Source organism: Colletotrichum aenigma, assembly GCF_013390185.1.
Source record: "Colletotrichum aenigma strain Cg56 chromosome Unknown KSG_Cg56_contig05, whole genome shotgun sequence".
In the NCBI taxonomy this organism is placed as follows: domain Eukaryota; kingdom Fungi; phylum Ascomycota; class Sordariomycetes; order Glomerellales; family Glomerellaceae; genus Colletotrichum; species Colletotrichum aenigma.
In genome coordinates, this window is record NW_023500911.1 from 4,829,891 (window position 1) to 4,853,621 (window position 23,731).

The window sequence follows — 23,731 nt, forward strand, 5'->3', positions numbered from 1 at the left end:
CCCTCTCAACCCCCCATCCGGACTACCACCAACCCATCAATCCTTCGGCCCAACACCAAACTGCCCCGTCTCATACAAACTACCCACCGTCGCCCCGCGGTTCTCAGCAACCAGACCCATCAACTGCTGGCCCACGTCCTTGATCTCGTTGTACTCCCGCAGCAGCTTGACGTGCCGCGCCACCACCGCCGAAGCCTCCTCGAACCCCCTGCTTGCGCGACGTCAGTCCAGCCCAATCAACGAATAGCCTCCAGATAATCTATAGACGAGGGATTGAGAATGATAGACCGGGTGAAGCTTACTTGTCCTTCGCCGCATCGTCATCGCCGTCTCGCCTTTGAGGAGGGGTAGTATCGCCAGCTTGACGCGTCCCCTTACCACCCATTCCGGAATTCGTTGCCATCGTCTTTGGATCTCTTGAACGTATTCCCTCATCTCGATTTTCAACACCGGGTTTGCTTGGTGTCTGTGGCGTAGACGAAGCCATCTCATCACCTCTTGCGCACCGTCGTCGTTGATATGGGAATCGCAGGCACGGCTCCACCATGCACCTTGCTTCCGTTGAAAGACGCACCTGCTGGCGAGCAAACGGCAGGCGCCCAGCTCCCCAATCGTTTCAAAAGAAAACAACTACCAGAATCTGCAGCAAGGCCGCAAACACATGGCCCGGGTTCAAAAACCAAGCTTCACAAAGGCCACCATCGAATCATCAAAACAAAACACTCTTGAAGCGGCAAAATGCAAAAACAATGGACGAACAGGGAATCGAACCCTGGACCACTCACATGCTAAGCGAGTATTATACCACTAAACCATTCGCCCGTTGTGAAAGAAAGCCGTCGTTTAGTGCATTATGAAGCATGCGCGCAAAACTTGCCGCCTTCCCAGCCACCGCACCACGAACCAGCAACACGCGCCGAGTGACATATTCTCCGCCCTGGAGACTTTCACATGAATCTCCATCGTCTCGCAGATTCTCAAACCAGTAGAACTGGAGTTCCAGGCTGAAGCTCTTAGACGTCGTTCCTTCACCTCAGCAGCACCCCAAACTCCAAGCCCACCCTTCAGGTACGCAATCCCACCGCCATCTACCGACAAAGAGCCGCATCCCAGCAGACGCCATCTTAGGGCGCGGGTAGGGCACACCATTACACGCGTCGTCTCTTCGCGATGGTCGACACGTCTCGTCGTTGGCGGCGGGGCATGGTAAACACGAAGCGGACGTCATTGCCCACTCACTCATGGACCATCATTCACTCGCATGGCTCTTTCACAATGATTGTAACAGATCAATTACTTCTATGCAAGCACAAGACGCCTCGCCAGGTTGTTTCCTCCCAAATTCCGTGGTATACTACTCTCTTTCTTTTGATCATGATCTCTTTCCCGTCCATTCCTCAATCGCCTCATCTGGACTACAGCTTGTTCCGTGGGAAAAATACACATGGAAGGGCGTGAAGATCCCACACATACCGCACACCTTACTCAAAGGACAGGAAGAGAAACGGTTTACATGCGTGGGCGGAAGGCAAATGTGGAAAAGGTTGTTCTTGTTTGTACCATAAAAATCAATTCCCATTGCCCATTTTGATTCGCAGAACACCCGCACACCTTTTGTGGACATGAATCATCTTGATTGATTTCTCTTGTGACTTATTGCGAGAAAAATGTAGGGGGAACGGGTTTCCTGTTACGAGACCGCCTGGGGGATGAACACGAAACAAATGTCTTCCCCATAGCGAGTCCCTCGGAAACCCCAGAGACTCACCACAAGTCAATTTTTTCCCCTCCCTTCAATGAAGTAGTGCGTTGATGTGTGTTTTTCCCCCGCCGCTCCAATATGACCAGCCCATTGTGCCATCAGCAAAATGAAGAATTTCCCTTGAACCGCCACGCCATCTATGAGGAAGCACGAGGGAGAGGACAGAAATGCGCGAGCAAAACTCCCTCCGTAGATCGTCAAATGTGGTATCGTGGCCGCCGCCGGGTGCTAGGATGCAAGAGGGAACGAGGATTAACCCCCGAGCGTCCCGGAGCACGTCAGCAGCAGCAGCTTGAGACGCTCGTCGTCAGACCCGAGAGGGAAGTTTCGAAGCGGCCACGTTTAGTAGCCGAAGGCCTCGAGGGCCTGCGCCGTCTTCTGGTCGACCTTGGCGTTCTTCTTGGCGTCGGTGATCTGGCGCTGAGCGACCTTCTTGCGCTCGTAGTAAGCGGCACCCTTGGCCTTGCGGCGCTCCTCAAGTCTGCGGCGGTGTTAGTCGAACGGTCCATCGAGAATTGGTGTCGGAGAGAAACCCACCTGGCAACGACGTCCTGGTACTTCCAGCCGACCTCGTGGGAGAGGCGACCGACGGTGCAGAACTTGCGGCCGGGCTGCAATCTGAGGACGCGGAGGGCCTGGGGGACGACCATCTTCTTCTGCTTGTCGTAGGGGGGAGGGACACCCTCGAAGACCTTGAGGCGCTCCATGGCGGCAGCACCACGGGCGGTCTTGTGGGGGATCATGCCGCGGACGGTCTTGTAGAAGATTCTCGACGGGGCGCGGAAGTGGAAGGGACCTAGACGGAGGGTCAGACTGCGTTCGAGCGGGGGATTGTCTGCAATCGGAGGGGTAGAGGCTTACCACCGCGAGTCGGGTTGTAACGGGTCATCTTGCGGAGGTAGGCGTGGTACTTGACTGTAGGCATCTGATCAGTATGTTGCGTGACGGTGAGCCGACGTCCACTGCAGTCTTGGTTTCTCGTGCCTGGACTAGTATTGTCCTTCTTCTAATGATCTTTGACTGAGTGCGACGCGGGGAATGAGATTCGACATACGCTTGGCACGGAAGAACTCGCCAGAGATGTTGAGGGCCTCGCAGCGGACGACAACGACCTTCTGGCCGTTGAGGAGCTGCTTGGCAACGATAGAGGCGAGACGACCAAGGAGATGGCCCTTGCCGTCAACGACGACCTGTTGGCATTCGGGTTAGCCATCTGCAACCGGGCATCGTGTTCGTGTGCGTGTCGGCGGGACAGGAGGGTTCTCTCAATTGAAGCGGCGACGTCGGTGTCCAGCAGCCGCGGCGACAGCGACAGCAAAGACCGTCCACCTCTTCTGCGACCAACCCGTCGCGCATTCGTGTGCCCTCCTCTTGCTGTGGCGTCTGCCCACACAAATCACATCTCGAGAACCCTCAGATCGGCCACCACCAAACCCCCCTCGCGAAACCTCGAAATGTCGAATGGAACACAATGGACGGGAGGAGACTCACCACCGGCTCGAAAGAGGACATCGTTCCTGTTCCTTTTGTGCTGAAAATGAAGGGAAGGGACGAAGGTGAACTGCAAACCTCTGGGCGGTTAGAGATTTGTCGCTGGCTGGGTGCTGCCGTTGGGGTTAGTAGGATGTCGGATGGTAAGTTTGGGAAGAGGTCGTCGCGACAATCTTGAATTCGGGAGCTGGGCGGAGAAATTTGGCACACACAGGTCACTGCTCGCACACAAAATTGCAGAAAGAAAGCCCCCGTGCCGCCTGCTGTGAGTGCGCCGGGTAAAACCGCCCTAGCCGCATTGGGCAAGACGGGCTGGACGGCAAGCGAGGGTTAGATTCGCGCCTGAGGCAGGTTAGGGCAACGAGACCTACCAAAAGCACACCGAGGCCCCGACCGACCGGCGGAGGGGTGGCTCACCTCGGTGTGGAATGCCCGGACCCGACACTGGGAGGCGGGGCACCGTTCTGGACTGGACCTGGCCTTGACTCCCCCCCGATCGACACAACCTGGAGGAGTCCATATCAACGACCGCCGACCGACGACCGTTGCTGAATAAGCCGACGTCAAGTCCACAAGCGCCAGACCAGGATAGCCCCTTGACTGCCCATGATGTTCACGTCACGCTGCAGCCCTGCTTGAACGACGCGACTGCGATACAAGACTCAGGGCCGCATACAATCCACATCACCATCATGTGCGCAATCGCTAGAGTGAAGATCCCAGAAAAACTTTGGGCCATTTTGCCATTCCTGTCTACTACGGCGCCAGTAGTGCGCCTCGCCAACCCGGTTGAGGTAACCGTGATAACTAACGGGTGACGAACTTCGTATCGTACCAAACACAAGCCTCCCTGAACGTGCTGACCGCCTGTCTACGCGGCTCTAGATGCAATTCTCGCTGAAAGATGCAGAAAACCGAAGAAAACCTCCCATGCGTCTCTCAATCAATCCCAAATTCTTCTTAGTAGTACCGTCTTGTCGAGACACCATGGGCATGTGCAATGCCGGGTATCTCGTGAACGTATCAACGTATCTTAGCGTAGTCTAGAGTCTAGACGCTTCAAAACATCCTGAACGTGCTGGACCAGGGCTTTCCTCTTTGCCCTAGCCTCCTGGTCGCCTTCCGTCTCGACCTCGTCGAGCTTTAGCAGAACGTGCTGCATCGTCGTCTCGGAAAGCTTGCGGTGCTCGTCCTCGCGCTTCTTGGGGTCCGTCGGCGGTGCTGCAATGAACTTGTCACAGAGCGGGAGCAGCTCCGTCTCAAAGTGCGACGCAATGGCATCCAGCTTGGCGTGGGGTCCATTGGCCTGTCTGATAGGCGTGGGCGACCTGCCAGCGTCGGTCCCCGGGACGCCGAGATTTGATGCGCTATCGCGGGGGCTGGTGTGGTTGCTGCTTCGGCCGCCCTTCTTCGACTTGCGGCCCTTTTTGCCCTTGCGGCGCTTCTTGCCGTCGTCGGTGCCGGCGGCGCTGCCGACAGTGCTGCCACCGTCGCCAGCCACCACAACCATCTCCTCGTCTGAGTCGTCGCTGCTCTCAGGCTCGAGGTCGCCATCGGGGAGCACAACCATGACCTCGCTGTTGTTCTTGACACCGTAGTCCCGCACCGGCGCGGCGGCATCCTTCAGCTGGCGACCCTTGTAGAGCAGCTTAACCTTGCGCCCGCGGCGCTCTGACAGCTCCAGCAAGACGCTGACGCGGTCCCGCACATCGCGAACGCGAAGCTTGCCGTCGCCAATGGTGTAGGCGGGGAAGTGGGTGGGGTAGGTGACGCCCTTGTTCTTGATGAGCAGCACGTCGTCCTCGGGGACGGGGGCGCTGGTCCTTCTCGGGTTGTGGGCATACGATCTCGTGGGGACGGAGCTGCCGAGGGAGGAAGACTGGAGGTCCTCGGTGGTGATGTAGCTAAAGTCCTCGTCGGTGACGTCGGGGACACCGCTCATGGTAGAGGTGTAGGGAGATATCTGCTCCCGATTCGTGGACCAGCCGTATCTAGACATGGTGAAGGGCACGGCAAGCAGGATGCAGCCAATGGTGCTGTAGAGGATGAGGTTCGGGTCGACACCGGTTTTATCGGAGAGGAAGTCGGAGTAGTCAGCGATGAGGGCGGCTAGGCTGGCGATGGATTTGTCGAGATAGAGCTGGAGGGAGGTGGGCAGCAACGCTGTGATGTTGGACAGGGCACCAGAAGATGCCAGAAGAGGCTGACTGGAAGCCACCTTGGCGGGAGTAGGCGGTCCTTAAAGCTAAGGACGCAGTCTAGGAAAAGAAGGAAAGTGGAGGAGGGGTGGAGGGGGGGAAGTGAGGCTGGAGAGGAGGACCGGACGGCGACAGCGATTCTCCGGGACGACGACGGTGGATGATCGTGGTGTCGTGGGGTATTGCCTCGTCTGGGTCTGGGATTTTCCGACTCGCGGGGTTGGCAGATCAGGCCGTTCTGCAGCAGGCAAAGCAGCGCAGGCAATCTTGGGCCGGGTAAGGTAGTGTAGTCGATGCAGGACGCCGAGCAGTGGGGTAAGACAGGCAGTCGTGCGTATGTAGCCGTAGTCAAGGTAAGGTAGGGTGGTCGTGAGGGTGTTGCTACCGGCGGACTGGCTTGGGCGATCACCAGCCTGGGTCAAGGATCCGGGAGGAGAGCGTGGTGAGGTGAGGCTGTTGGAGGAGAGGACTGGAAAAGAAGCCCAGCGAAGGGGGTGTCAGCTTTGGTGAGCAGCGTGAGCAGCAGCGCAGCGCAGTGCAGAGCAGCAACGAAGACACAAACGAGCGACGAGACGACGACAGAGACGGGCAACGAGTGGTGGGCAGGGGTTGGTTGGTTGGCTAGCTGGCCGAAGGGTGGTGGGCAGAGGAGAGAGCTGGCAACTGGCGGCGCGGCCCTATGGGATGACGGCAGACTCAGGAGCCAAAGAGACGGTGGTGCGTGAATATGTCAAAGTATTGGATGTGTCCAATCCAATGCAGCAGTGTGGAGGAGGTTCTGGAGAACCGGGAAGTGCAGCGAATGACGGGGATGCGGAGGGAGGAGCCGTGATCATTGGCCGGGCCGATGGCAACGGCGTCTTTGGAGCGGACACGCGTGAGGCGATTCGGGCGAGCAACCTGGGACGTACCTGGACGGCGCGGCGATGGGTCGGCGGGGAGATGCCCGGAGGACACGAGTAGCGCAGGCGTGTGGAGGGAGGGAGGGACGGTGGCGGCGGTGGTGATGTTGTCGCTTGTTTGCTTCGAGTGGTGTGTGTTCGCGATGGCGTCGTCTAAAGCGGCAGACGGTGAATTTCCAAAAGATTTTCGGATGAGTTGCGGAAGGAAAGGCAAGGTGGCAGGTGGCACGAGCTGGTGGTGGTGGCGAATGGGGACAAGCTGGCAGCAAGCTCTCCCCTGATACTGGAGCTGCCCTGCTGTAATTTTAGGTGCGCAGCAAGTACCGGCTGCCTTACCTCATCTCGAAATTAGGCGAACAACCGAAGCGGCTGAGCCTAGGAGCCTGCCACCTCGGATTTCGGACAGGGATCTTGCATCGTGAAAAGCCCAACCAGCCCAGAGGGTTCAGGATTCAGGATTCAGACAGATTCACCAAGACGGCTGTGTATGGATGGATGCCCAAGGATGCGATCGGGCGCTAGACGCGGGTAAGATGTGCGTAATGAGATAGATCTATCCGAGTGTCTTTCACTTGGTCCAGCAGCCTCAGACGAGAGGTCCCTGAATCCCAGTCCCTAAAAGCTCTAAAAGTCCCTGAAAGTCCCTGGACGAAGCAAAGCAAAGACCTCGGGCACTTGGACCAGGATGACGACGATAAGGACGGTTGCCTTACCTGGGTTTCTTATCTTATCCTTATCGTCTGGCTTCTGCTCTGTTCTTTGATCTTTCCATGCGAGTAATTCGCCCTCATGACCTCACCTGCGCCAGGAGTTGGTTGCTGACAGATCACGCGGCAACTCGCAATTAGGTTCTCACCATTGCGAAAATCAACCAACGCCTGCGGCTGTATGTAATTGGACGCTTTTCTTCCTGTTCCTGTGGCCAACACTTTAGAAATGGATGCCATGATGGAATCAAACAATGACAAACACAACCCAGCCACGGCAACACAACTGTGATTCATGTTAGTAGAGCGGCCCCTGCCTGCGACACCTCCCCCGACCGCCCATAAATCGGGGCCCCGAGAATCCGCAATTCTGCCGCGGGGAACCAGAAAATTACACCTCCAATTGCTCTCGCTGCTGCGCTGCCTCGAACCGCGGCCGTGGTGCATTTCCAATCCCCATTCCCGATTGCATCATCCACTCACTCCCTCCGACCACCCCGACCTCGCAAAACCCCCCCAGCGCCTGTTCACTCTCCAGTAGCCTCTGTCTCCTTCACTGTCCTGTAACCCGCCTTCCCGGTGTACATCCCCCCTCCACCCTTCCCACGCACCCATCCAAGTACCTCGCCTCCCGCCCCCGGTGCCTGACAAATAAACCCACCGGCCCCGGCTCTTCCCATCCCGTATCCGTACATTTATAACATCACCAATACCCCTCCCCCTCCTTCCCGTCGCAAAACCAACCACCAAATGTCCTTCATCCTCCGCCGCCTCTTCTCCTCAACCCCAAACGTAGCAAACATGGCCGTCACAAAGCAGCAGGTCCAGTCCATCATCGACGAGAACAAGGTCGTCGTCTTCTCAAAGTCCTACTGCCCCTACTGCCGCCAGACAAAGTCCACCCTCGACGAGCTCAACGCCGACTACAAGGTTGTCGAGCTGGACCTCCTCCGTATGTTTTTCTTTTTGCTTCTCCCCAATCTTCTTCCCCGTCACCGCGAAATGCACTTACTGACACCACCCCCAGCCGACGGAGGCGAGATCCAGGACGTCCTCGAGCAGATCTCGGGCCAGCGCACCGTCCCCAACAGCTACATCGCCCAGAAGCACGTCGGCGGCAACTCCGACATCCAGGGCCTCCTCAAGGGCAACAAGCTCGAGAACCTGCTCAAGGAGGCCAACGCTCTCAAGGCGTAAGGAGACTCTCTTCTCGTCCAGTCAAAAAACCTTTCTTGTGCGCGAGAATGCGATAGAAGTAGTCACCGGCAGAAGGCTGACGGGCGCGCATGGCACAAAAGGTCGTCCACGTCCAGGCTGTAGCTGAGATGCCCGAGAGTTGTGTAACAAAGCTTTGGTGAGGGGGATGAACTGTAGAGATACCAATCATGCGGAGGAACCGTCACGATAGAGGGGGGACCTAGTGTCTCTAGACCTTCAGAGAATATCATAAACTATTGTATACACATGCGTCTTGCCTTTTTCCGTGACTGCACAGCTCATATGCGTCGTCTACGAGTCGGGATCTTTATATCGCTACGTTGCTTTTTACATGTTTTATACAACCTGCGCGGCGACGGTGCCGACAGGCCTCTCGACAAATTCCATCACGCCGTCGATGATGCTTGTCCGCGCCGGCTCCGAGGCCACCTTCTTGCCGGCCAGCCAGTTGAGCCACAGCAGCCTCGACACGCGCTCATCCTGCACCTTGCCGCAGCTCTGGCGCCCGAAGCTCCTGCCATCGTCATAGATGACCTCGAGCGCGCCCTTCTCGTCGCGGCACAGCAGCAGTTCCTTGGACTTGGGCACCTTGCCGCGGCTGAACAGCCTCTTAAAGTCTCGCATCGCCTCGCCGAACGCCTCGTCGCCGTATGACTCCTTGTCCGCCGCCGACCTGTGGGTGATCGCCCTCACGAAGCCATCGCGCAGATGGGGAAAATCGGTGTCGCGGACAGGCACGATGCGGAACGCGCTGCGGCATCCGACCTCCTGCAGCAGGGCCGTCCACGTCTCCTCGCCCTCCGCAGGGTCCAGCAGCTTCTCCTTCAGTGTGTCGCGCTCAGAGGGCACCAGCGTCGTCGCGATCGGATTGATCTTCTTGGTAAGGTAGTGCTGCAGCTTCGCGACGTCCTGCGTGGCGACGTAGTATCCGACCATGTAGACCTGGATGCTCAGGAAGCTGACGGTGCGGATGCCGAGGCCGACGAGGGTGTACTCGACGCCGTCGCTGTCCTGGACGGAGGCGGCGATCGGGGCCTGCGCGGCGGCTTCCGGGTCGCGGGAGGAGGCGGAGTGCTTGGAGGAGAGCTCGATGGTGCGGGGGAAGCTGGGGACGGTCTTGTTGCCGGTGGGCACGAGCTCCTTGCCCTCTTCGTCGTGGATGACGACCTTGCGCTTGCTTCCCGCCTCGGTCGTGAAGGTCTCGCTCGGCACCGACGAGTCGAGCTGGTAGCCGGTGCGGTGGTCGGCGCTGGCGTCAGAGCTCCCGTCGCTGCCTGCGCCTGCGGCCTTGCGCTTCTTCTCTGCGGCGAGCGCCTTGCGGAGCTTGTTGGCCGTGTAGACGAAGGAGATGATGCCTGCGATCGCGCCGGCGGCGAGGAAATATGTGCGGTCGCGATCGTAGCTGGTGCGGGCTTCGCTGAGCTGGTTGATGTTGTACTTTTCGGTGGGCTGGTGGACGAAAGACCGCTGGCGGATGAAGGTGCGGCGGGGTGTTACTGTTCGGACGGGCTGCAGACGACCCCTGGGCAGAGCCCGCAGGACTCGTGGGCGGAACATTGGGGGTGTTGATTGGGGAGGGTATCGTCGAGGGGGGATGGACGTAGGTGGGTGGTGGGTGGGCTGATGGCAGCCTCAAGGTTCTTCGGATGGATCTGTCGACGGGAGGCTCGGGCGGGCGGGACGGCGCAGACGGGTGCTGTTAGATCGATTTCGGTGCCGACGGGGTAGAGCGACTCATGGTCCAGTCATGTGGGATCTTTGAGCGTGTTGTTCCTGCGCAGCACAGACTGGTGAGCTCGCAGTGTCGGGGGGGCAGGAGGAGTAGGAGGAGGATGGAAGTCTGATCGTGACGCTTGTAATCGGCAGATGCTAGTCCAGGTCATGCAAATGGCAATTGCCAATTGGAGCTTCGGGGCCTGTCAGCCAATGGAGTGGGCCGATTGGCAGCTGCACGGAGGGGCGCGGGGCTGCCGAATGACGTCTCAACCGTCACGTGGACGGGAATCTCCGCTGGGCAATGGTCTGTGCTGCGGTACGTACTCGATGCGATCTCAGATCCCTTGGACAGCCCCCAACTTAGAGCTCACCGAGGAGACCATTCAGAAGAGCTGCGACGGCTTATGAGACTGTCATCCTCAATTGCATTGCTGATTCGATGCGGTTTCTCATGGTACTAGCAGGTATGCACTCGACTGTGGTCCGTGCTTGGGGCGAAAAGCGGGAGGAACTGCTTAACGTTGGATCCAAGGATTCGATGCCGACACCAATGCTGATGCTGCGGTCTTGACATCTGCGCCCCTCTAACGGTCTCGCTGCGTTTGATGCATTTGAAGGCCGGAACAGTTGTAAATCATGCGATTGTTAGTATGATGCATGCCGAGTACGGGGAGCGGCCTCGATAAATTCATCGATGCTGGAAGACAGCTGCTTAAACCGGTTTGTGGCGAGGAGAGCACAGAGGAGCAGGCATGTCCGTGATGCTTAGGCCGGTGAGATGAAGTTGCCACAGAGGATGCCGACTGCACAGGACTATGTGACCGTCTAAGCGCCCACGCGTGATGGCGTCCAGGATCCCTGATGCCATCACGCTGCGCCTCGAAGCTGCTGTCGACTTGAGTGATGGGCGTCCAACGACTGGTCTTGCATGCTGACATCGGGCTATATACACCTTATCGATCCTGCAGTTGGCTGACCCGGCAGTGAGGTGCTTGCGTAGTCAGGACGCGAATACTCAATGCTGGTGATAGCTCCTTCGCGATGCTGGCCAACCGATGCTGGGAGCTCACGAAGCTGTGTCTGCTGCTGCTCGTCCCAAATGACGAACGAGGTGAGACCAGGTCATGTGGTCGTTGCCGGGTCTCAACCTTGTCATCACCCGCAGACCCTGCACACGTTTAACCCCCGCGCCTGGTTGTGTGCTATTCTTAAACATAGGCTTTGCTTTGCTTTTTTCTCTTTTTGCCCAACTCAATCGGCTGGTCTGTATTGTAATCTCGTGTCGTTGGACCTCGGAAGCCCGGGAGGAGGCTCCCTGACCATCTACCTACGTAAGGAGAGGTGGCAGCCTGCCCGTCAAGCTGGGAGGGTTTGGAAAAAACACGACGTCTGCTTTAACATTCAAGCAAGGGTCACCGCCGAGGATGGGAGGCTGTGACTCGTCGACACACCGAAGACGCGAACCGCTGTTCATAAGCTCCGACCTCCGACCTCCGACACTGAGCTGGCATGGTGGGATATGCCGTCCGTCGAATCATGAATCACGGTTCGAAATGGCGTTTGATGAGTTCGCCCAGCGTTGTAGAATCGCCTGAAAGTGCCATTGGATGTGAAGAAAAGTCGAGCATGGATGACCCAGGATGAATAGATGGAATTCGGTATCAGGTGTAGGGCGAGCCATCATCGGCCGCAAATTGGCCAACCCTGGAACGATGATACGAGAGGAAACTAAGGGAACTGCCCGAAATGCGGTTTTGGAAAAGGGGACAACGAAACACAACTGCTGGCCCTGTCTAACCCGTCCTGGGGCGGTCCGCATAGTAGTCAGCATCCGAGGCCCTGACATCCCGTCTCGACGGTCTCGTAAGGCAGGAAGGAAATCATGAGATTGTCACCGGACTTGTCAATGGGAAGACGCCAAGAGTCTGTGCCTTTGGGCAAATGAAGGCGAGTTTGTGTGTGACTGGCCTGAAGCAGTTGACGGAGAAGCGTCCAAGCGTTTGGCAAGCAAGCACCTTCAAGTCGGAGGACGGAGAGCGGGTATCAAACGCACCCTTCGTCTCCGAGGGGCGAAGCATGCCTTTTGTCTTTTTTTCTCATTCCCTCTGTTGATGGAAATGATTAGACGGTCCCTCGATCCGAACAAGGTTCGACTGGCCCGTATTCCGTGGGAGGACAATGTGTTGTCTCTGGGTAGACCCTGTCGTGATGGTAAGACACGGGCCGGGAACTGTTCTCTGCTTTCTTTTTATGAGGCCATTTGTGAGGTGGCAGCAAAGCAGGCAGGACGGATAGATCTTCAGCATCGTCATCGCTGGCCCTCAGCCGCCTCGCCTTCGAACTTGGCATCTCATCTCGATTGGTTTTTACACTTCACATGCCTTGCAAAGTGGCATGCCGACGTCTAATATTGGACAGCCCGTAACTTTGATGAAAGGGACTCGCGAAACATTCTAGAGAGGTGGTGGCCTTTCCCGGATGAGAGGTAGCGTCAGGTACAGCAACGCCTCGTTCTGGCGGTGGAGTTGGGCTGGAATGTTGAGGTGCAGATTGAAGGAAAGTGACGTTGTCTCGCTGTCAACTCGATGTAGTGATGTGAAGTATCTTTTTGGCGGCACAGTGGGTAAAAGTACATGTCGCCCGCTGAAAGGAGGCTCAAGTTTCGGTTGCCGGCGGCTCTAGACCAAGGACCCCACTGAACAGCCTCAGGTTCTATGATGACAACGTCCCGGTCGGCAGGTACCTCAGGAAAGACCTAGGGAAAAGGACCATCACCTCCAGCGCAGTGCATGAACATCTCAACAAGGCTGAAAACTGCCCTACGCTCTCTGCCGGGGAAATCGTCTCGTCTCTCGCTCGCCTGGTTTCGGCTCTTGTGTCTGGTCCAGTCGGGACGCTGCTCTGGCTGTTCCCTTGGATTTCGACTGAAGGAGCCTCGTCTCGTCTATGGCCTCTAACACCGTCCCTGCCTGGCTGCTGTCTGCCTTTGAAGCATGTACCTTTTCTTGTCAGGCGAGGGGAGGTACCTGCACATTTGCAGTGGTCACAGTAGTGGTGCTGGTAAAAGGATGCCTGCTTCTCCCTGTCATTGGTGCAGAGCGAGTGCCTGGAGGAAGGTACTTGCTTAAGCGCCGTCTTTGACTCGGGAAGCAGCGAGTCCAAGTACTCTCCCTCCAAAAACATGTGCAGCGATACTTTCCCCATCCTCCTCCCCGGCATATACTTCGTCATTCTCAACTCCAAGTACAACACAGTCGAGTACCTGCTGCACCCCTCGTCTGTACTTGTACCACCCAGAATACTCCCACAACAGCGAATCGACGGTACCTCGACATCCATCGCAATCCAAAGAGCCAAAAAGACCCCCATTATCGTTGCATTTCCAGCATTGCGCCTGCCCTCGTCTGCTTGACATCGTCGCGACTGCTGCTCTTCCGTCGAGCTTGTTTGCTCGGACTCCCGTCTGCAGTCTGAAGATCAACATCGCGAAGCCGCGAAGAGCAAAAAGCACTGGCAGCGGGAGGTTGGTCACGCGACGACCCTTTATTACCTATTACCTTCCTCGATACCTGCGCCCAAGTACTCTACCGACCAGTCAAGTCATTCAGCGACTACCTACTACCTATCCACCTATTTACGGCACGCCCTACGTCGAGTCACAGGTGCTGCCTCCTCACGTTGCCCAAAAGGTACCTGATCGATTCCCAACTCCGCCTTTGGCTGCTGCTGCTGCTGCTGCTGCTGCTGCTGCTGCTGCTGCTGCTGCTGCTGCTGCTGCTGCTGCTGCTATTGCTGGCGTCGTCTCCCCCTCGACTTGCCATCTCAAAGACTGACTGCGGGAAACGAACAGCTTCTTGTCAAAGAGCCACGCAGTCAACAAGCAACGACGACCCCAAATCTCCAACTCTCCACGAACGCGCGACAGCTCGAGTCTCCCTCCAGACGCCGCCTGCCTTTGAGTCAAGGCCCCCGTCGAGTTCCAGCGCAAGCCCAGGGGTGTGTCGGGGTGTCACCTCCTGCCCTCGCTCTCTCCACCGCACCGGCACCAGGCATTGCAGGCCCCCCAACCTAACTGCCTTAGCCTCTCTCGCCCCGTCCTCCGTCGTCCCCGTCGTGTCACAGTCGTCCATCGCCCTGGAGAGCCTCGACTGCCATCTGACTGCTGGAGGAATCACTGCTGCCGCCCGCTGTTGGCTCCCTGATGCTACTTCGTCGCCCAGCGTTGCCGCCGCCGTTGTTTCTATCGTCGTCCACCACCTCAACGACATCTTCCTCTCCGGCCTATCCTTTCTGTCGACCTTGTCTTGCTCTGCTGTTGTCCCTGACTCTGTCGTCCGCCTCTGCCACCGCCCAAAGACACGCCTCCGACATTGAGTTCAGCGCCCGTCCACAACCTCCACATCCACGTTGGGCAACACAGAGACCAGATTACCTACCTTTTCGTCTCCTCTCTAAACCCACCCGTGTCTCTCCCTGACGTACGTCGACCCCAACCCGCCTCGCCTCGTCTCCTCCTACGTCTCGTCACAATTGGCGCTACATCCGTCACACACAACAAAAAACCATACATTTGCCCTGGTTGCCCTCAGCCCGGCACAGCGCTGCAGCACCAAGCAAGCACAGGTACCTCCAACCCCCGTCTTGCTGCTCGTCATCCGCACCAAGAGGTCAAGGTACCTAACCCAACCAACGCGGCCCAGCAGACTACTCCTCCTCCTCCTGCTGCTTGCTCCTCATCCCCCGTCCGTCCCTCACCGTCCGGAGCCTCTCCATTACCATTTTCCGTGGGTCAGGCGTCAGCGTCAGCGTCCACCATCGTCCTCGTGGGACTGGTCCGCCTTTACTACTCAAACGACCTTTTTGGTGACAAATCCTACGGTTCCGCGACAAATCGACGACAAACATCACTCACTCCGGCCCCGTCATCCACGCGCTCGTCGACGACCATTATCTCATCGGGGGCTCGACTCCCCGACCTGCCCAAAGCCCGAAAACCCCGCGACTCCCTCGATCGGCCGACCGACCCTTTGCTCGCTCGTCCTTACCCGCCGTCGACGTCTTTGCCGCCCATTTCTCCCACGATGAGGCCCGCAGCCCCCTCAATAGAAATCATGGCTGCCCAGTCAGTCACCCCGGACTCCCGCTCCTCCTCGTCCACAAACTCCCCCGCCCCTGCCGACAACGAGGAGTCGGATTTCTTCATCGCCGGAAACGACTCGCAATCGTCACTCGGCGTGCCCAACATCGAAGACATGCAGGTTAACGACGACCCGTGTCAGCCCGCCGTCAACCGGTTGCCCAGCGAGATCCTCATCTCCATCTTCGCCAAGCTTAATGGTCCCAGCGATCTCTTCCACTGCATGCTGACGTGCAAGCGATGGGCAAAGAACTCCGTCGATTTACTGTGGCATCGCCCGGCCTGCACAAACTGGAAGAACCACATGTCCATCTGCAGCACGCTTGGAATGACTACGCCCTTCTTCGCCTATCGCGATTTTATCAAGCGCCTCAACTTAGCCGCGAGCCCGCTCGCAGACAGAATTAACGATGGGAGCGTCATCCCTTTGTCTGTCTGCAAACGCATCGAGCGACTCACGCTCACCAACTGCAGACAGTTGACCGACAACGGCTTGACTCAGCTGGTGCAAGGCAGCGCGTCGTTGCTCGCTCTCGATATTTCTGGGGACAGAAACATTTCCGATGTCTCCATCAGAGCCATCGCAGATAACTGCCGTAGGTTGCAGGGACTGAATATTTCCGGTTGCACCCAGATCACGAATGATAGCATGATCGTGCTGGCCGAAAGTTGCAAGTTCATCAAGAGGGTACGTTTACTTCCACGTTGACTCCCCAAAGCCTGACCCGGCTCTCGCCTGGTCTACCATGGTACCGCCTCGCATTTTGGGACTTTTGCTGATACGACACCTGCTCCAGCTGAAACTCAACGAATGCGCCCAGCTACAGGACGTTGCGATTATGGCCTTTGCAGAACACTGCAAGAACATTCTCGAGATCGACCTCCACCAGTGCTCACAGATCGGAAATGACCCTATCACCGCCCTCATCGCGAATGGGCAGTCCCTCCGCGAACTCCGCCTCGCCGGCTGCGAGCTCATCGACGACAGTGCATTCCTATCCCTGCCGCAGAACAAGACTTATGACCACCTCCGCATTTTGGACTTGACCTCATGCTCAAGACTTACCGACCAGTCTGTGCAAAAGATTATCGAGGCCGCCCCTCGGTTGCGCAACCTGGTGCTCGCAAAGTGCCGCAATATCACCGATGTCGCCGTTAACGCCATTGCGAAGCTCGGCAAAAACCTGCACTACTTGCACCTGGGTCACTGCGGCCATATCACAGACGAAGCCGTCAAGCGTCTCGTCCTGGCATGCAATCGTATACGGTACATTGATCTTGGATGCTGTACACTTTTGACAGATGACTCGGTGATGCGCTTGGCCCAGCTGCCCAAGCTCAAGAGAATCGGTCTCGTCAAATGCAGTAACATCACTGACGAGTCTGTGTTCGCCCTCGCTCGCGCAAACCACCGTCCTCGGGCACGTAGGGATGCCAACGGCAACATTGATGAGTACTATGCCAGCAGCTTAGAGCGCGTCCATCTGAGTTACTGCACAAACCTCACTTTAAAGGTTAGCAACCCTTGGTTCCAAAGATTGTACTTGACTAACAAATAATAGAGCATTATCAAGCTGCTCAACTACTGCCCGCGCCTCACGCATCTCAGTCTGACAGGAGTTACTGCCTTCCTCAGGGAAGAGTTTGCAGAGTTTTGCAGACCTCCACCACCTGGTACGCTCCGCTGATGCCGACAGACTGGATATTTGCTAACTGTATTAGAATTCACCGACCACCAGCGCGGCGTCTTCTGCGTGTTCTCCGGCAACGGCGTGCAAAAGTTGCGTGAATACCTCAACACCTCGGCAGAGTACGAGGGCTTGCGCGATTCTCCTGGCCCGCGATTCTCCGGCGGCTTCTTGGTCCGCCGTAACATCGGTGCCCATGCTTCCACTGCTGCAAATGCAGGAACGGTGAACGGCGACGCTGAAGGAGATGATGGCGAGGCCGCGGAAGACGACGAGTTCGAGGGTCTCGACGGTAGCGAGATGGCTGTTGATGGACAGCCACTGCTTGCACAGAATCTCGTCAACGGTGACGCACAACAGGATGGCCAGGCTCCGCCGCCCCCGCCAACCCATGTGCCCCCAACTGGAGCAGTGCCAATGTTTGCTCAACCACTTGGCCAGGCCCCGTTGTTGTTCAGCCCTACCAGTCCTAGCTTCCCCCGGTCGGCTCGTTCGCCGACAACAGCGGGTCCCGCGAATCATCCACCACCGTTGGTCGTATCTAGTCACTACTCGCCGACGTCTCCAACAGCGACGGCAGGACCCAGCTTATCAACCGCCACTGCCGTCTCGCCCCAGGGAACGAACCTAGGTTTCCCCGCGTACACCAACAGACGGCCGGCACCGCTCGGTGCCAGCACTGCGTCAATGGAGGCATCGATGTTGAGCCCCGCATCGCATCGCAGCCGTCCGGCGAGTGTCATTTCCATGGAAGCGTCAATGCTTGGACCTGCGGACTCAGACTTGGCGGAACCAGCCACACCGAGCGCGGTGCAGCATTCTTAAAGCGTCATTGACGAATATGGACTTGGACGAAGCCAGCTCGAGTTTGCAAGGCAGAGGTTTTGACATGTACGGCATGAGATACGCAACGGCAATTATACCCAGGAGCGCGCGGAAAACACGGAACACACCACTAGACTGGCACAAGGGACGTGTCGATTAGCCTTTTGACCCTTGGTCGGGCTTTTATTTTGGTCCTTGTAGCACTTTTTTGGCATTTCTTGGAGGAGAGAGGTTTGGGGCTACATCTCTCCCCGAGGCGTTGACTGGTGTCTTCCTTCAGGGTTAACCCCCCTTGGTTCTTTCGGTTCTCTTACACAAATTTTCATCATGCGCATTTTTTACCCTCGGTGGTATCAGTCACACGGAGGCGGTGGTAGGGGGTTAGACATTGGGCCTTGGTTTTGTTTTCTTGCGCTTCCAGCCTTCCCAGTTTGGTATCATAAGGGAGTCGCGAGGAGCAGAAGTGTGGCGATGGGGACGAAATCAAATATTGACGAATAACAATGAATACGTTACTTTGGTCCAGGAACGATTTTCGGCGACATCATGGTATGACGGCCCGAGGTTATGATCATAGAGAATGTAGTAGGGTGGTTCAGACCGCAAGTCTGCTTGTAGGCCTTTTATTTAGGGGTATACATGACTCCCAATGCTGATGTCCCCGCTGCCAGTGATTGACTGACTACATACGACCATACCCATTGGAGACGCATTCTCCGTCCGAAGGCGCTATCGTCTCGCTGACCTTCAACCGTGTGAAGTAAATGTCTATAGTAACAGATGTTGAAATCGGCGCTCCCAACGCGTCGCCTACCAAAAGCCCATGATGGCTGGGTTCTGATTCTGGGCCTTCAGTTCCTCGCACTTCTGCGTCACGAACCAGTGCACCAGGTCTCGGGCCGCCAGGGCATCCTCCAGGCTGTCGTGGCCCATCTTGCCAACCTGGATTTGCCGACCCAGAAGGTCCTGGGTGAGGTTCTTGAGCGAAAGGCCGCTGCCCTTTTGCTTTTTCGCCTTGTCCTCCTTGCCCTTCTGCTTGCCTTTCGAATTCTCATTCTCTGACTCAAAAGAGATGAGATCTTCGTCAGGTACCTCAGTCTCTTGGATGCTCTTAGCTTCCTCGAGAGCTAGGGCCTTTTTTCTCTCCTCTTCCTCCTCCTCCTCTCGCTTCTCCTTCTCGGCCTTGGCTGCCGTAGCGAGCAACATCGAGTCGACGACGAGGGGATGAATCCAGCGCAGCGAGGTAAGATCGTTGTTCACGCCGTGTCCGACGACGATCGTCTCAGGGCCGACCCAACGCCATACCTCTTGCCGCGCCGCAGCCACGCCTCCGGTGATACACTTGCCCTTCCGCCGGGCCTCGTCCATAGCCTGGCGGGAAACGCCAGAGTAGCGAGTGTTGAAGTGCGACATGCCAACCGCAGGGAAAACAAGGCTGTCCAGTAGAATCTCGGCGGTGAAGTAGTCGACGAGGGTCAATCGAATGAGCTCTGATTCTCCATCAAATGCGACGCCCATCTCGCAGTCTATGGCTACTGCACGGCGCGACTGGCGTGGGCCCGAGGGCGTGTAGGCGTCTGTCAAAGAGAGTGAGATGAGTGGATCCGGGTTGAGGTCGACAAGGGTCGACGGGGGTGTCCTATGGTATTGGTGACGATCGAAGAGCTCTTTTTGGGTATACGTCCTCGTAAGATGCTCAGGGGCAAAGGTGCAGCCGGGGGTGGAGGCGAAGGTCCGGCAGCAATTCCAGTGCTTTGCGGTTAGTTTAGGGGGCAAAGTGAAGGCGGAACTGGGGAATTACCATGTTGAAAACGCGGCCAGTGTGATATCGGCACTTCAGAATGGGTTTCTTCTTGTCCTTGTCTTCCTTGCCGTCGTCCCTGTCGTCCCCGTCCTTCTTGGCATCTCCCTGGATGTCGTCAAAGTCGACGATGGGAATGGACCTGGGCTTGGGCTTTGACGCTGCGCTATGCTGACGAGGATTTCTATTCCCCTTCTTTCCATCTTGGGCGTCCCCCTTGTACTTGTTTCCCCCCTTGTTACCTGGAAAAGGTCAGCTCCCGTACTACGACGAGACGTTAGGGCAGAGGTGACTCACAACGTGCATTACATCGTCGGCAGCGCTTCTTGCCCTCCACGTCTGACAGAGACAGCTGAGCGATGATGAAACCACTTTTGACAAGAAGGTCTTTGTGATGCGTCATAGACCGCAGCTGCTGGATGTACTCTGAGGTTGGTTCGATGGCTGCCGAGGGAGGGCCGTAGGGATTCCGGGCAGGAGCCTGAGCAGCGACTCGCGTCAACACCTGCGGTACGAAGAAGGACATTATGAGGTATGGCAGTGATCTAAGTCTGAATGAGTGCGCGCAAGGTAGGCAGAAGATATGTAGTGAAGGTGTGAGGTCTTTGAATATGAAGTCGGAGTTTGTGAATTGCGAAAAGAGTGTTGTTTTTTGAGATGCAGGCGGAAAGATGCGAGTTGCCGAGGTGGTAGGCAGCGAAGGCTTGCCACGATGTGAAGGAAGTCGCGAAAAGGTGAAGTGAGGTGAGGTGAGGTAGGTGTAGCGGTGGACGACGGCAGGTGGGTTCCTGCGTGTGCGCCTGCGTTTGTCTCAAATGGGCCGTCGCGTCTCGACCGTTTGCTCTTACCCGTTCCGTCGACAGTCGCCTCAATTGAGCGAGTGTACTTCACTTCACCTGTCGTCTGCCCTTTTTGTTTCCCAACTATTCTCATGCAAGGTTCTTGGCAGCGTCGTGGGAAGGCGCAATCCGGCGAGGCGCATCCAGGAAAAGGAAGAACAGAAGGACCCACCTCGGTTGATGTTTTTTTGACGCCGGAAGTCGCGATGGGCCTCCCGTCACTGCCCCCGGCCTCCGATCCGGCCAGCTCAGCTCAGCCACGGGCCAACAGGTGCATTTAGAATCATTTGGTTAGGCATACTTTAGAAATTGGGTCTTTGATGCATGTGGAGGCAATCAAGTGTAAATACTGGCACGGCTGCAGCGGTCCTCGGACAGGAAGCCGCTTAGACCTTGGCCAGTTCCGTTTATTGAGAGGACCATGCAAGCCTCGTGAACTCAAAAGCCTAGCTGGGCATTCATATCAATTGATTTTAATTCATATCGAGTAATGTCAATTTCTACGATGACCTTAAGTGTGGACCATGCACAAGCCGGGGCGGGCACGAAACGCAGTCTGGTAGTCTGACTCTTCGCTCGATGGCTGCCACCAGTAACATCATGACTACATGAGTTCTCGTCACGTCTGGGGTAGCATAGTATTAGAGGTTGATTAAAGGGAAATGAGACAGACCAACCTTTTGTTTTGGGACTTGGACTGTCGTTCATGAAGTATTGGTTTGATCTTGATTAGGTATATCTAGTCCTCCCTCGGCCTCGACGGTTGCCATTTAGACCTTTGAAATAAAAAAGGAATAAATTCGAACAAAGCCGTCAATTGCTACTGCACGACCAAATTCGTCACAAACCAGCTTTAATAACACCCAAGACCACCCTTGAATACTTTAAGTATCTACAGACCCATCTAGACACTCCATAGAGTTGGAGTCAATCTGATGAGACCCCTCCGGAAGCCCGGCGCACGGCCGACGTCACATCACTTCGAGACCTAGTATGCTTTTGTAAGAGACTCAGTTTGAGTAGACGGAAGGTTATTGAAATAAACCGCGCAGGCACCTATGCTAGGCAGCTTCGTTGGGTGTTGTGGCAGTTGTCATCACAGCTGGTTGGGATTAGCAAGTGTTAGGCCTTTGCCAATTGTAGTTCAAGACAGCAAGCACTGATATGGTATGGAGTAGTTTACAACAGTTAAAAAATCATTATAATGAAGGTTTTATTGATTTGCAGAAGGGCTTTTCTCCTACAAGAACGAGACGAAGTCCTTCGTGATGATCTCGGTGAAGACCGACCTCACCGAAAGAAGCTCACCGAGCTTCGGTGCACGGATCTCCCTCACCAAAACCCTGGCACGTGATGTAACGTGCAGGGAAGCGGTCGATTTTATGGGCCTCATTCTCTCCCACAGAGCATCGCGTTAGGCTGTTGTGATTCATGTTTGCCACGTCTCGATTCATCTCACGGCATTCAAGCAACGAGGCTGATAAGGAACCGAATATGTTGCGTGTTGCTTTGAGACATATGGATGCTAATTCAAAGCAGCGTGTGACGCCATCCTCTTCGGTAATTCCTAGCAAGCCTCCACTCGTCAACAAGCCAGGTCGTGTCGCGACTCAGTAAGTACATCGACCGCAGTATGAGCAATCCTGCGAACAGGCAGTGAAATCATCGCCGATATCTTCACCATCGCTCCAAGTCAGATCGCCTCCAGCTACTTCATCCTCATCTTCGTCCTCGCTGCTCATCACAGGCTGCCCCAGCCATGATGCCCATTTCACCGACACGCCTTCCGAGAACGGCGGAGTCACCCCCGAAGTCTGGGCTCGGATCTCGAGTCTGTCCAGAAGTTGCCGGCTGATCTCCAGCTTTCCGCCTGGCTGAGTCCGGGCCAGGCCGATGATGTGATGCAGTAGCGCGGCCAACTGCGAGAGCTTTCGGTTCATCTCCCTCTCCCAGTCGCGGATCTTCTCCGACACATCCATGACCTCGATGTCATTGAATCTGCCGCGATCGTGGTATGCTAGTACGAAGTTCGGTATCTGTGCAACCCACATACGAGGAAGCTCCTCGCCGAGGAAGTCCTGACCTCTGCGCATGTTAGAACGCGTCTTGAGATCGAAGACCGCCGACTGAGGCACGTCGAATCCACCTGGCTGTATGTGCAGCTCAGAGGAAGGAACAGGGTTCACCGAGGTTACCCCATTACCCTCGAAACTGGCGATGAGTTCTTCGAGAGTGCTCCCACGCCCCTTTCCTAGAAGTTTTGGCTTGCTTGACGAAGTCAACTTGTCTCGGAGATAGCCGTCGCCCTCGTGTCGGACAATGCACCTAAGACCGCCAAAGGTGTATTGCAAGATTCTCTGATGAGATGCTGAGCCCCGGACATCGGCGTCCCAGGTCGTGTAGGCCTCTGGAAAAGTGTGGCCGTAGCCTCGGACATTCGGTATCGTCTCCTTGGGCGAGTTCTCTCTGCGGATCAGGTGTACGGTGTTGCCAACTACTTCGACGAGCATTCGAAATGGCTTTTCGTCGCCCCGGACGAAACGAAGAAGATTTCCAAGTGTACTCCCGCACGCGACGATGTCTACCCCTCCTTCGAGAGGCTCCGGGTGGGTTGCAAAGACGGCCTGAACCATCGGCTCCATCGGATGGGCGGGATACCGGGCAGCGTTCTTGTCGCGGTAGTAAACACCATCGTCCTCCCGCAGTTTGACAGGCACTGCGAGCGGTGTCCACATGGGTGGTGCACCTTGTCCGATCAGCAGGAGTAGTTAACAAACTGCTTGGAAACATACCAGGAACAAGGATACTTGGTGTCGCTTGGTCAAGCCAGTTGTACGAGGCGAGGAGACTGCAGTCAGTCACCCGAGCGGATGATGCAAATGTCGTTGCAGGCTTTGAAAGCTCAGCGATGCTCATCGACTGAATGATGGCCCCGAAGGGTGGAGCTGGTGATGATTCGTCGAGCTCAGGCCGACGCCGGCGATAGTTTCGTTGGTATGCGGTTTGATACATGCTGGCCCTCATCATTTTGGAGTTTTCGTCGCTTGCAGATGTGTCTTTCGAACTGAGACTGATCAGTGATCGCATCTTGGGCTGAAGTATGGGGCATACCGGACTCTCCTTATGAAGCGCTGCCTACGCTGCAGTCTGCCTTGGGTGTGCATAATGGGCCACTCAGAGGCTGTGATGCTGGAGGCCGACCAAAACCCCAACCGCGCCACCAACGGCCGTCCAGATTGGCCTTCGATGGATTTCGGTTGGTGCCTTTTTCTACTTTCCCGCGTCATCTCATTATCTTTCCAACAAAGCTGTTGGACGCCGAAGCCTAACCTTGTCTTGCCGGCCTGATGCTTCACATGTGATAAGTACAGGCAACCCCTCGTGAAATCTACATCTCTCATCTCGTCGCTACCATTTCGCTGTCGATTTCTGTTCCCAGACTAGGAA

The 23,731-nt window shown here is 56.3% G+C and overlaps 6 protein-coding genes across 6 annotated transcripts; 2 read left to right on the plus strand and 4 right to left on the minus strand.

Annotated features, from left to right (window-relative positions):
• Positions 1–2,104: 2,104 nt before the first annotated feature.
• crp-46 (60S ribosomal protein L16) lies at positions 2,105–3,274 on the minus strand (the record flags this gene model as incomplete). The annotated part of the gene is made up of 5 exons (XM_037324181.1): positions 2,105–2,243; positions 2,300–2,558; positions 2,624–2,677; positions 2,817–2,952; positions 3,254–3,274. The coding sequence occupies 5 exons, from the start codon at positions 3,272–3,274 to the stop codon at positions 2,105–2,107; spliced, it is 609 nt and encodes a 202-aa protein (XP_037178163.1).
• Positions 3,275–7,861: 4,587 nt separating this feature from the next.
• Positions 7,862–8,257, plus strand: GLRX (Glutaredoxin; the record flags this gene model as incomplete). The annotated part of the gene is made up of 2 exons (XM_037324182.1): positions 7,862–8,012; positions 8,088–8,257. 2 exons carry the CDS (start codon positions 7,862–7,864, stop codon positions 8,255–8,257), a joined length of 321 nt encoding a protein of 106 aa, XP_037178162.1.
• Positions 8,258–8,614: 357 nt separating this feature from the next.
• CGCA056_v008936 (Altered inheritance of mitochondria protein 18) lies at positions 8,615–9,835 on the minus strand (the record flags this gene model as incomplete). Its single annotated transcript, XM_037324183.1, has 1 exon — positions 8,615–9,835. One exon carries the CDS (start codon positions 9,833–9,835, stop codon positions 8,615–8,617), a length of 1,221 nt encoding a protein of 406 aa, XP_037178161.1.
• Positions 9,836–15,105: 5,270 nt separating this feature from the next.
• Positions 15,106–17,644, plus strand: grrA (SCF E3 ubiquitin ligase complex F-box protein grrA; the record flags this gene model as incomplete). Its single annotated transcript, XM_037324184.1, has 4 exons — positions 15,106–15,819; positions 15,929–16,645; positions 16,694–16,805; positions 16,854–17,644. 4 exons carry the CDS (start codon positions 15,106–15,108, stop codon positions 17,642–17,644), a joined length of 2,334 nt encoding a protein of 777 aa, XP_037178159.1.
• An 810-nt stretch (positions 17,645–18,454) lies between these two features.
• On the minus strand, positions 18,455–19,971 carry rex3-1 (RNA exonuclease 3; the record flags this gene model as incomplete). Its single annotated transcript, XM_037324185.1, has 3 exons — positions 18,455–19,396; positions 19,446–19,687; positions 19,743–19,971. 3 exons carry the CDS (start codon positions 19,969–19,971, stop codon positions 18,455–18,457), a joined length of 1,413 nt encoding a protein of 470 aa, XP_037177906.1.
• Positions 19,972–21,894: 1,923 nt separating this feature from the next.
• Positions 21,895–23,371, minus strand: CGCA056_v008939 (uncharacterized protein; the record flags this gene model as incomplete). Its single annotated transcript, XM_037324186.1, has 2 exons — positions 21,895–23,030; positions 23,077–23,371. The coding sequence occupies 2 exons, from the start codon at positions 23,369–23,371 to the stop codon at positions 21,895–21,897; spliced, it is 1,431 nt and encodes a 476-aa protein (XP_037177905.1).
• Between the last annotated feature and the right edge of the window lie 360 nt (positions 23,372–23,731).